Genomic DNA, 13,005 nt, shown 5'->3' with positions numbered 1-13,005 from the left:
CCTGCTGCGCTTTTCCAGCAACACATTTTCAGCTCCAGTTCTGGATTGGCTGTTCAAAGCCAATTTTACTCAATTATTTGAAAAAATTAAACAAGATCTCCAAAGATGGGAGGCACTTCCAGTCTCATGGCTGGCTCGGATAGCGCTTATTAAGATGAATATTCTCCCTAGTTTGCTATTCCCTGTACGGATGCTTCCCCTGACTTTCAATAAACAAACACTCAGGAGACTGAACAGTTGATTAAGCTCCTTTATCTGGTACTGTAAACGGCCCCTCATTAAATTAGCCAAACTGCGGTTGCCTCACAGATTGGGGGGAGTAGACCTTCTGGCCATTAAAAATTACCAATTAAGCTCACTTTTGACCTACGTAAGTGACTGGGTTTGTGGGGACCCTCTTTTAATATGGCAAGATGCCCCCTTACCAGTTTGCTGTTTTTGGACAAGGTGAGGACATTTAGGGAATATTGCCATAACCCAATAGTCATCAATATTGTCAAAGCATGGAGGGCATTCAGCAGAGGGAAGGTAATATTGGCAAAACATCTTTGTTTATACCTTTAGTGGATATGCCGAGTTTTCAACCAGGTATGATAGATTCAGGATTTAAACTTTGGACAGCTAGGGGTATATCTTGCATGGGTGATTTATTTGAGGGAGATGTAATGATGTCTTTGGATCAGTTAGTACGGAAGAACGAGTTACCTAATAGAGACCTCTTTCGTTTTTTTCAAGTTAGGGATTTTATTCAAAAAAAGACCACACTTTTGAGTGATCCCTACAAATCTGACATAGAAAGTGGGGTACTAAGGGCTAAGAGTATACTCTCTGTTAGTACTCTATATCACCAATTGGGGGGGGGGGTGCCACCTCAGATGAGTCTGATCAATTCTGCAGGATGTGGGAAAGAGAGCTGGGTGTTGAAGTTTCTTCAGAGGCATGGGATGATATTTGGGAGAATGCAAGGAAGATATCAATTTGCAATAGGACCCATGCTTTACAGTTGAAGATTCTCCACAGGGTCCACTTAGCCCCAGACCGTTTGTCAAAATTTAAACCAGGGGTATCAGGGGTATGTCCCAAGTGCAAGGTCTGTACGGGCACTTTTACCCATTGTCTTTGGTCTTGTGACAGGCTTCAAACCTATTGGAGCGCTGTGGTGGGTGCAATGGAGAGGATTTTAGGTGTAAGGGTGGAGAAGGATCCTATTTCGCTCCTTTTGGGCCTACCCATTGTATTTCCTGCAGACTCGCATTTGGCAAAACATTTTAATATTCTTAATTTCTGTGCAAGGAAGAATATCTTGCTAGGTTGGATATCAGAAAACCCCCCAGGCCTGTTGGGTTGTCAGAAGATTGTTATGGAGCATACCCCCCAGGCCTGTCGGGTTGGCAGAAGATTGTTATGGAGCATAATCCCCTGGATTTTCTCACAAATATGGTACACCACAAAACTGAGAATTTTTACAAGGCATGGCAACCCTTTTTGAAATACCTGGACACAGATTTATCTGCCACACTAACAAGGGCTTTTATATAGCCATAACGATTGTGTTTCATGAGTCCAATATCCAGGGAGGAGGAACTGTGAATGTATGAGTGTTTTGTTTGACTGGGCTGAGTTATTACTATTTTATTTGTTTGTTGTTAGTTATTTATTTAGTTAATTAAATAGCTAGTTTAGGTTTTTTTAAAATTTTATACTTCTTTATATATGTTTATACATTTTGTTAGGACGGGCTACCGTCCCCGTGTTCGTTTGAAGGAGAGAAACACTGGATCTGATTCAAAATATAAGCTGTTTACTGAGAGAGAGCCGTACACAAAATACAGTGAGGTGTTTTCAGCTCACTGGAGAAAGCGCCTTCTGACTATTTTTTAAATTTGTCTATCCTTTTGTTCTCTCACATTCCAGAGTTACACCCTTATTTGGTAAAACTCAGAATTTTCATATGTGATTGGGTCTCGCCTGATAACGTTCTATTACCTCAGTTTGAGCTACGTGTATCTAGACACGGCTCTAATGTCCTGTTATCTCTCACCCTCCCTGGGGCCTCTTCAGGCTATGCCATCAGCTTTTCAGTCTGTTCTTAGTGTAACATAATGGCTTACTGTTGTCTAGTGAAGCTAACAAGTTCCAGACTTGCTAATACTACCTTACGTGAGCACTACCTAACAATAAAGTTTCTTACACTGCCTAACCTTAATAATGGATCCCAACACTCCCTCCCTTGGCCTCGAAAGAGGCCACACAAAATACAGCAGTTCGCACACAGCAGTCAGGACCCGGACGGTCGGTGAGCGCCCCTCCATCGCTCCTTTGCAAGACCGACCAATTAGCTAAACCCGGCTTGTCTGACTCTAGGGAGACATAGTTATAGGGGATAGGAGTCCCTAAGCAGCATACAACCTCACAAAGCAATCCGTGTCGCCAAAAATCCCTACTCTAGGCACCTCTCCAGTTCGCATACAATCGTTAAGGCACGAGAAGCAGTGAAATAATACATAACAGACATAAGCACTCAAAAGTCGTAAACATACACAAAAAGCTATCTCAAAACCAACAAAACGATTACTGAGTATGATAACAAAAGCGAAGAGAACCAGAGGAAAACACAAAGTGGATGAGTTAGGACGCCTGCAGAATGAAGGTCTGCTGTCCAAAGAACACCCAATTGTACAACCTCCCAGTAAAATCGGTCGTATTATACCATGACATCTTAAAATAAATTTTCAAACTACTGACATAGTGTCAAATCTTTTTTGCAATAGGATTCAATGAGCTCTCCTTCCTTCCCAAAGGTTTGTTGTTAAGTCGGTTCTGGAAGATGACACAAAACTGGCATTTTCCTTTGTCAAAAATACAGTGAATACAATGTCAAACTGCTGGGTCCACGATTTTCCTTATATCAAGCTGCTTTGCAAGCCAGAAACTTGACCAGATTCCCGACACGGATACAAAAGCCAGGCATCTGTTAAAACCACATGACCACAGGCCATTATTCTGAAGGTCAATGCACGACTGTGCCTGTCTTAGGTTGTCCCTCGCTCGAGGAATCTTACCCGTCATTGGCTAACCAGTCACCTTCACTTGACCAATAAAAACCCACATCCATTTTACAGCTGTCAAGTACGGACACGGGCAGTGGTAACTGGCTTATCATTGTGAACAGTGGCCGTCGAGACCAATCGAAGCCATTTAGGAATACCAGATGATGGCTAGGAATCTCTTGAGTGAACAATAGTCTCTTGAGTCTCGAGGCATATAGCACTTCACAATCTCTAACTGCAGCATAAAAGCACAAATTTACATGGTGTCAATTTGAACGGGAAAGAAAAAAATACACAACTAGGGGGTCTCTGCACCTCAGCCCTCACATTCTGAGGCCCTAAATGGGAAGGATTAGAAATGAGAGATACAGTTATAAAGTAAAATCATAAGTTGTCCCGCGCTTCTCTCTCAGGCATATCTCCTCCATTCCCTCTGATACCGATCCCGCAATCTTTCCTTGGGGTGCCCCCATCACAGGCTCCTCCAGCACCGCTGCCTGGTATGTGGGTGGGGGGTTATCCTTTCCCGTCAGGGCATGGTCGATCGTTCGTGTCACAAGCGTCCTGATACATGGTATACAACAACAACCACAGGTAATAAAGATAGCAACAGAGATGCATAAACCAAGGGCCAGCTGTCCCAGCACAGTTCCCCATCTACCGAATGTGCTATTCAGCCAATCTATGACTGGGTTTTTTTAACCCCTGACTGCTCAGAAATGATGCCAGTTGTTGTTCCCTTCCCTGTCGTTATCAAAATCATAAACGGAATGGCTCTTTCTTCCCTTTATAGATCAGGACACTCCCGCCCAAAATGCCCTATCCTTCCACAATAATGGCATCCTGCCTGTGGAGACCTTCGTCTCTGCCCCTGTCGCTCAAACTCTCTATCAAATGCTCCTCCATGTCTCTCCCTACTCCCTTTCTTCTCTGCCCTACATGCTATCACTCGCTGTTCCGGTTGCTCACTTTTGGCTGCATTCTTCTCCTAATTACCTCATCAACTGCAGCTACCATCATTTACACATTCTGCTCCTGTCACTCGCCCTTTCTCTCTTTACAAACACTTTCTGTGCCCCTCCTAACAATTCATTTAATGGATTTATCCCACTTCACCCTTCTATCTTCCGTATCTTTCCCTATCCAGCATCCCCATATAAGTCTCCTTTCTCCCGCAGTAAATAGTATATTCAAAATAGACATTAACTCAGCCCACAAATACAGACTGGGCCTCAAAAATAAATTAATTTGTTCTGACAATCCTATCGGATTCTCAACCAGGACCGTCATTTCCCTTTAAATGTTCCGACCTCCCCACTGGTGAGGGGGTCACACACAAACCCAATCTCCTTGTCCCCTATCAACACTTCCCAAAGGGGACAAGTCGTTATGTTCTTCCCTGTTTCTTTCTTTTAAGAAATTTTCCAATGTTCCAATCTTCCCATATGCTCAAACACCAATTTATCAATTCATGCTTGACTAACTTTAAGGCCTGTTCCTAACTTGTAAACATATTTATATATTTACGTCCATTTATTCAGTGTTTAATATTTAAAATGTAAAATGCATACAGTTCCCAATTTTGAAATCCACTGTAATCGTCCAGATTTAGTACCCTAATTTAGATCCAAAATTAGTTTTCTTATGTACTCCTGACCAATCATTTCTCAATTGCAATACTTTAGGTCGTAAAAATAATCAGAGCTGTCTTACAACAATTTGTCAATTCAAGTTAAAAACTTCTAACGCATGCACAATGGTCGAATCCAAGGTCACAGATAATAACCATGGAAGTTTTTGTTTTTACAACTACCCACTGTCGAACGAAACTTCGACTGTCCTTCATATATTGCTTTTATGTAAAAATAAAAGAGGTTATTAAGAAAAGTAGTTAGGGAGTCATGACTCATAAAAGAACAGAAGTTATTAGCCTTAAAAAATCATGTTAAGTTCACATAAAAAGAAATCACTTTAAACAGCAGTCCCGGAACTCAAGCTCTAGAAACAAAAAACAAGAATTCAATCACCAAGCAAACAGATGCATCTAAATCATGTTAAGTTAACATAAAACGAAATCACTTTAAACAGCAGTCCTGGAACTCAAGCCCTAGAAACAAAACTTACTCATTCAATCACCAACAAACAAATGTGCATTCAAACCAAATCACAAAGGGTTAAATGTTTTGCTAGCTATACACGCGCTCTCTCTCTGTTTGCACAGTCCTTTGTGAATCTCCTTACCCCTAACCCTTATTCCTCGCAATCCTTCTATCTATCCTTCTCTCTTGGTTTCTCTTCCCTTTGTCTTTTTTCACCTTCCATTTTTCTTTATCTGTCTCTGTTTGTTCTGAAACATGAGTTTGTTATTTTGGTTAAAAGAAAAAGAACTCTGTCTGCAACTTGGCCCTGAAGCCACTGTCAACATAATACTGGGTCCAGGGCGCTACCTATTTTGGCTCTTTATTGTTTTAATTTTAAAAATATCCCAATGTCGCTTATACAACTGTGAATTAAATTCAATGGGAGTTCCCTAGCCAATCAGAACCCTCCATTGCTGAATGGGAGTTCCTCGTCCAATAGAAAAACACACACACACACCTGGCTGCCCCAGTCTATGGGAACAAAAATCACAGAAATTCACACCCACTTGAGAAAAGCAATGAAACTGCCGGCAGTGCAAACAGAAACCCCTTGAAAAAAATCATTATAAACCACAAGCAATTCCACCCCGGTGGCAATGGAAACCAGAGAGAAAAAAAAATTGGAAGTCAATGACTGCCCAGACCATGCAGTATTTATACATTAAAACATATTCACAATTTATTTGGAAGTTGTACTTGCTATGAACTGACACAGGGAGGACATAAAAGGGAACTTTATAGGTTCAGGAATTATACCAAAGTTCAAAGGTTTTTTTTTGGTCTTGTAATGTTTTAAAAACTTTACTCACGCAAAATAGAGCGTCTGAGCTATAGCCAAATCCCACAATACAAATACTCTAATCTCTGGACTAGAAATTGCTTCGCTTATAATCCTTATCTGCAGTGTCTGCAGCTTTAATATTTTATTTTGAAAATGAATCAACAATTAGTAATTTAGAACATTAATTATTAAAATCAGTTTGTATTTCATCACAGATTACTAAATTCCATATTAATTTAGTTGCATTATTGTCTTTATTCCTACAATATAGATATTTCAAGCTTTTTGGACCCTATCCAATAAGATGCACTCTAAACAAGATTTTTTTTTTGAATATTAATTTGTTTTGCGACGTGTTACCTGGTGTGATAAATTTTGAGCACGATTACCTGCTGTCTCTTCTACATTTATAAGAACATTGGAAGAGTTGGATGGAAAACTCTTTTTTCTACTAGAACATATTCAAATTCACAAACATTGCCAATACAAATAGTAATAAGTTTTACTTGGTATTTACATGATTTGTTATTCTAAATATGTACATTATGTATATCTGTATTTACAAGAAGGTTTATACAAAGTGCATAAACCGCATCTCATCAGTCAAGCAACGAATGCGCACTCCAAGCTTCGAGAATGCATCCCTCGCTAATAGGTTCACTGGACACTTCAGAGCAAGGAGTTGGGGTAGAGTGATTTTATGTTGCTCAATCGTTATTACAGTGGGCTGTGTATATGGCTGTTTCTCAATCATCCCCGAGAATCACACAGCTCTCAATACCCTCCCTGAGAAGAGAAAGCCCTCTGGTAATTTAGCAAACGCCCCTGTGTGCCCGGAACACAGGAGGCTTTTTCAAAAAATGCATAATCTTAGGGTCATGGAAATGAGAGATTCCTCGCATTCCCCACCTGTACTCCTCGGAGTACAATAAATCTAGTATTCCTTACATTTTTTATATTCTTTGCTGAGATCCAAACACTCTTTTCTGCCTCTCCTGCCCTCTGGGATCTTCTTTCATAACACCTCATTCCTCTTTCACTTGCATAGGTGATTTAAAAGCCTGCCCCCCCCCCTTGTTTCTGTTTCTATCTTTCTTTGTCACTATCTCTGTCGTTTCTCACTGTAAGCTGTTGTCAAAAATAAATTTTCCTGCTGTCCACCTTTTAATACTTTCATTTAAACATAAAAATTTCTCCCAAAAAAAAATGGGGATCAACCTTATCAGATACCACCTAATCTTTTCTCCCTCTCTCAATATCTATTAAAATTCTATCCTGAAAGAAAATCATGTTAAGCATTCATGAAATTATAATCAAAAATAGCACACTGAATCAAATGACAGACAACAAGTTTTAAACATAAAACTATTAACAAACAGATGAATTCAAGCCAAAGCACAAAGTGTTAAACTGCTTGTTAGCTGAGAATGCCTTCAGCCAGTCTCTCTCTTTCAAACATACACACTGCCGGCGCACGCAGCATTCACTCTCTCTAGGGCAACCATGCAAACTTCTCTCACAGACTTCCACACACAAACTCATCTTCTCTCACAAACTTTTACAAACACAGAAATACTTATACACACATACAGACGTTTACACACCCAGAGACTCTATCTTTCTCACAAACAAAGTCCCTCTCACACACACATACACACACACACACAGTCGCTCTGTCCGTAACTCTGTGCCTGTCTCTGTCCCTGGTCCTCTGTCTTTTGTCTCTCTCTCCACCACGGCACTCCTGGGTGTCGGGCGCACGAATGCACCACCTCGACTCCTCACAAAGCCTGTCCCGATCAGCGCTGTCCTCTGGTCAAGGGAAGTATATACTTTACTCCCCAGTCATTAGTGCAGGAGGGAAGCTTAAGCTTTACCCGACATCGTCTTGCGCGGAGGGAAGCTTAAGCTTTACCCGAGATCGTCTTGCGCGGAGGGAAGCTTAAGCTTTACCCGAGATCGTCTTGCGCGGAGGGAAGCTTAAGCTTTACCCGAGATCGTCTTGCGCGGGGGATTATACGTTTTACCCCTAACAATACTTTCAGCGCCCACCTAGAGCACTTTTTTTCTTCTTCAACACACTACCCACCTCTAGGACTTTCAGCGCCCACCTAGAGGACTTTTTCTCTTCAACACACTACCCACCTCTAGGACTTTTAGTGCCCACCTAGAGGACTTTTTCTCTTTAAAACACTACCCACCTCTAGGACTTTCAGCGCCCACCTAGAGGACTTTTTCTCTACAAAACACTACCCACCTCTAGGACTTTCAGCGCCCACCTAGAGGACTTTTTCTCTACAAAACACTACCCACCTCTAGGACTTTCAGTGCCCACCTAGAGGACTTTTTCTCTTCAAAACACTACCCACCTCTAGGACTTTTAGTGCCCACCTAGAGGACTTTTTCTCTTCAAAACACTAATACTCACCACCCCTAGGAATTTCAGAAACCGCGTGGCCGGGTTGACCCTTCACCTAGGGGGCTTTTCTTCATAAATAAACGGTCCGACTCTCTCTCGGGCTGCCAAGCCCACAATTTTGGTTGGCAAAGAGTTGTGAGACACCGAGCAAATAAGAATTTAGTGTATTCAAATCCCTACTGGAGATCTTTTTTGAAAAAGGCGCCTCCGAGCCTGATTAGAAGTGGCCGGCCGTTCGGCGACCTCTCAATCCCTGCCAACAGGCGTGTCTCCACTCCCTCCACACGTTCGGGGTCACCAATCTGTTAGGACGGGCTACCGTCCCCGTGTTCGTTTGAAGGAGAGAAACACTGGATCTGATTCAAAATATAAGCTGTTTACTGAGAGAGAGCCGTACACAAAATACAGTGAGGTGTTTTCAGCTCACTGGAGAAAGCGCCTTCTGACTATTTTTTAAATTTGTCTATCCTTTTGTTCTCTCACATTCCAGAGTTACATTCTTATTTGGTAAAACTCAGAATTTTCATATGTGATTGGGTCTCGCCTGATAACGTTCTATTACCTCAGTTTGAGCTACGTGTATCTAGACACGGTTCTAATGTCCTGTTATCTCTCACCCTCCCTGGGGCCTCTTCAGGCTATGCCATCAGCTTTTCAGTCTGTTCTTAGTGTAACATAATGGCTTACTGTTGTCTAGTGAAGCTAACAAGTTCCAGACTTGCTAATACTACCTTACGTGAGCACTACCTAACAATAAAGTTTCTTACACTGCCTAACCTTAATAATGGATCCCAACAATTTGTATAGGAGGGTGGGTTGGGGAATGTTTTTTATTATTTGGGTTTAGTTTTGTACTATTTTTGTACTGTTTTGAATTGCATTGTTTTGTATTTGTTGTAATATTTAAAAATCTCTTTTTTCTTAATAAAAATATATTATTAAAAAAAATCTGAAGAAGATGGGTCTTCTGTGAATTCCTAAACAGGAGTATTATCTAAGTAGGGGACTTATACTGTACTCCAAGTTGAAAGTTAAGGTAAAAGCACTGAGGATTTAAGAGCATTATTATGAAGCATATGATTTTGAGATGTAGGCTTGCTCGAAGTCAAAGGAGGTCAAGGTAAATTAGAATGATGAAGCACTTCAGCTGCTCCATCAAAAAATTCCAAACACTCAACATGACAATGTAACATGTCATCTGCACAAAGAGACTCTAAAACAAACTGATATGTTTACATCCCTGAAGATAAAGAAGGTTTCAGATAAAAATAAGCACTTTGTTTTAAAAAAACAGTCACTACAGTTCTGCAGGCTAACTTGTAGAATTTGAGAATTCAGTGGTGTCTCATTGGAGAAAAGTACTGGCTATACTGACTTGAAGACATAATGGAAAAGCCAGATCATTCCACTCTACAGTCTGGCAGCAGGCAGACAGGATGGTGGGAAGGACATCCACAGTGAGCACCCCTACATTATCAGGAAAGATTGCTGCCACATGGGCCATTCTGGCTGCTGAAGGATATTGAGCTGCAGTGTCACTTGAGGTGAAAAGAGTGAAGCTTCCAACTGTGGCTGCTAAGATTTGTTAATGAAATGCTCAGTGGAACTGTGAAATAAAGGCACAGCTGCATCAGTGTAGTCAGTGCAGGTCAGAACAGATAACAGATACTGCATGGACAGAGGCTGTCCAAGAATTGTTGATTTCTGAAGTGTGCTCAAAGAGCATGGCTGGATCCAGCACTAGATCCTCCATCAAATCATCAGCAATGGCAATAGCTTCTTTCTTGAGAACTCTATTATGCCTCACAGCGCCTGGGACCCAGGGTCAACTGCAGGCCCTGACGACTGTTTGTAGAGAGTTTACACATTCTCCCCATGTCTGCATGAGTTTCCTTCCCCTGGACACAAAGATACGCAGGTTAGATGTATTGGTGACGCTAATTTGCCTAAACCCAGGGATGTGCAGGCTAGGTGGATTAGTCATGGGAAATGCAGGGTTACAGGGGTAGGGTAGGGAGATGGGTCTGGGTGGAATGCTGTTCAGAGAATCAGTTGGACTTGATAGATCAAATGGTCTCCTTCAACCAGGGAACCTATGAGTCTGTGATCAGAGATCAAATGTAAGTGAAACCTGACCTCCTGTGCCTGGTCGCTTTCATGTAGGACACACTCATGTTCTGCTGCATTGAGCCTGACCTAAAAAGGGAGTGGAGCGATAAAAAATATCTGCTGTTCTCTTGGGATGGAGTGTCATCAAAGAAGGGTAGGTCATACTTATCTGCTGCTGAAAAAAGACAAGACAAACTTCTCTATTCAGTGAGGAATGATGTTGATTAGAAATGATAGGCAGAATTTCTGCAAACTCATGTCTGTTACAGTGCTATGTGGCACGCAGCTGTAATTGATTGTTATTGAAATACATCCTGCACCTTGCAGTTGGACAGTAGTGTTGAAAAGGGGAAGCTTAAGCCACTCTACAATATCAGAAAGAATGACCCACCGACCCTGGTATCTAATTTAAAACAAATTCTTGCCATTATCAGAAACATCAGCATACCAGAAGTCATCTTGAGGATCTGTGACATCTGTCAGAAAAAAATACACTTGGTTTTCATTAGCATCTATTTCTTGCACAGTGTATGCTATTCTGATTTATTTTTACTGTTTGTCCCAAAGCGAAGATGATGTTGTTACTCTCACAGTCTAAATTAGAGTGGTGCTGGAAAAGCACAGCAGATCAGGCAGCATCCGAGGAGCAGGAAAATCGACATTTCAGGCAAAAGCCCTTCAAGACTTCCTTGCAAGACGATTCGCAGTCAGGTTAAAAACAACTAGGCAAAAGTGAGGACTGCAGATGCTGTAAACCTGCAAAAGAGAAAAGAGTGATGAAGGGCAGATCCCTCTGATTACCTATTATCTGCACCTGTACATAACCAGTACTAGATTATACTTTGTGCCCTTTTGCCCATCCAAAGGGCCACTCACTTTCTCATACATCATACTTGTCTCATCATCAGCAATTGTCTGCTCACCCTCCATACTTTATTAACTCTGAAGTCTTTTCTTCCATTGACATGAGAATGAATGATGCCACCTCCAATACTTGAGCTTTTTCTCTAACTGTAAGCTCTCTCTGCAAACACATAAATTTTCTTTGTTACTCACCCATCAAAGATACACATACTGCCTGCGTTGGCGGTAGTCAATTTGACAACTTCAAAAACATTGTTCTCCCATCTTTTAACCTGCCCCATGAAGCCACTCCACTGCTCTGTGTGTTGGAACTTCATTGTTGCTAGTAAAATAAGTTACTGTCTAAGAATTGCAGGAACTTATGAATCAAGGAACACTCATGAACAGATACATTTAAGTGACCTTCTGCAACTTATTCAGTGAACCGACCTGTCCACCTGTAGACAAACTGGAATAAATCATCAGCAGTAAATTTGTTTTTGTAACTAATTCAGTTATCTTGGATCACTGTTCACTATATACAATCTCAAAATATGTTTGGTCAAAATTGAAAGAAATGCAATTTTTTTTTTCTCTCTATTTGTAGTTTGTATATTTCAGTTCAGAATTTCTCTGAAGAGGCCTTCTTTCGCAGTGACTAACACATTTTGTTCTCTACAATATTTTAGATATTGGGATTATCTAACATAAATAAAATACTGATTGTTGGTCCTAACATAAAACATTTAGAAGAATGCAATGGTGGTCCATGCCTTCGGCATCCACAGTCCCGGAAATCTGGTAAGCAACTGATTCAGTGCTTGTAATCAGAGTTAAATCTGTCTATCAGTTAAATCATGATGTCCTTTCTAAGAAACCTAATCATTCTAAATGATCATTTCTCTCCACAGGGGTTGAGAATAAGCAAACAGCTGAGTCTGGATTTTGATCCAAAAATAGGATAAGCTTTGAACCCATCCATCTCTCTGAAATATTACTTTTTGTACCTGTATGCATGGATTCTTAATTCCTTTCCCTCCATTGCTCTTTATTTCGGTAAAGGTTTCAATATTTAGAAAATATTCTAATACATTTTTCTTGGTTCCACAATGGATGTCTTTACAGTTTCATACTTCAACTGCATCTGCCATAATGTTGTCCAGTCAATTCGATGGTCCCAATGATACAATTCACCTCCCAAAAACATGGATAAACAAATCTAATTATGTATCTAAGTCACTAATCTATATATGACAATCTAATGCCCCAGTACAGATTTACAGATGAATATCGGTTGTCACAGCTTGCCAAATAGAGTAAATATCCTTTATCCCTAACTCCAAGCCAAATACCAAACCATGTTGCATATTATTTCCAATTATCATAGAATCATAGAATGATTAGACAAACAAGAGGCATTGGATGTGATCTATTTGGATTTCCAGAAAGCCTTTGACAAGGTGCTATCCAAGGGACTGCTAAATAGAATAAGAACCCATGGTGTTAGGGGTAAGGTACTGGCTTAGAGAGAGGATTGGCTAACTGGTAGAAGGCAGAGAGAATGGTTCAAGAGTATTTTTCAGGATGGGAGCCAGTCATTACTGGAGGTCTGCAGGGATCAGTATTGGGGCCTGGACAAAAGAACTGAGGGAATTGTGGCTA

General features: G+C 40.9%; 1 protein-coding gene across 1 annotated transcript in view; it reads left to right on the top strand.

The window, feature by feature from the left end:
* Nucleotides 1-13,005, top strand: part of LOC132824173 (sodium/hydrogen exchanger 10-like) — a 393,707-nt gene that overhangs the window by 354,965 nt on the left and 25,737 nt on the right. The window contains exon 23 of the mRNA XM_060838455.1: nucleotides 12,033-12,144. Coding sequence (XP_060694438.1) covers nucleotides 12,033-12,144 — 112 coding nt within the window. The remainder of the gene's footprint in view (nucleotides 1-12,032; nucleotides 12,145-13,005) is intronic.

Source organism: Hemiscyllium ocellatum, chromosome 18 (genome assembly GCF_020745735.1).
Source record: "Hemiscyllium ocellatum isolate sHemOce1 chromosome 18, sHemOce1.pat.X.cur, whole genome shotgun sequence".
NCBI classification, from domain to species: Eukaryota; Metazoa; Chordata; class Chondrichthyes; order Orectolobiformes; family Hemiscylliidae; genus Hemiscyllium; species Hemiscyllium ocellatum.
Note: the sequence above shows the minus strand (reverse complement) of the source record. Positions and strands in the feature narration are given on the sequence as shown.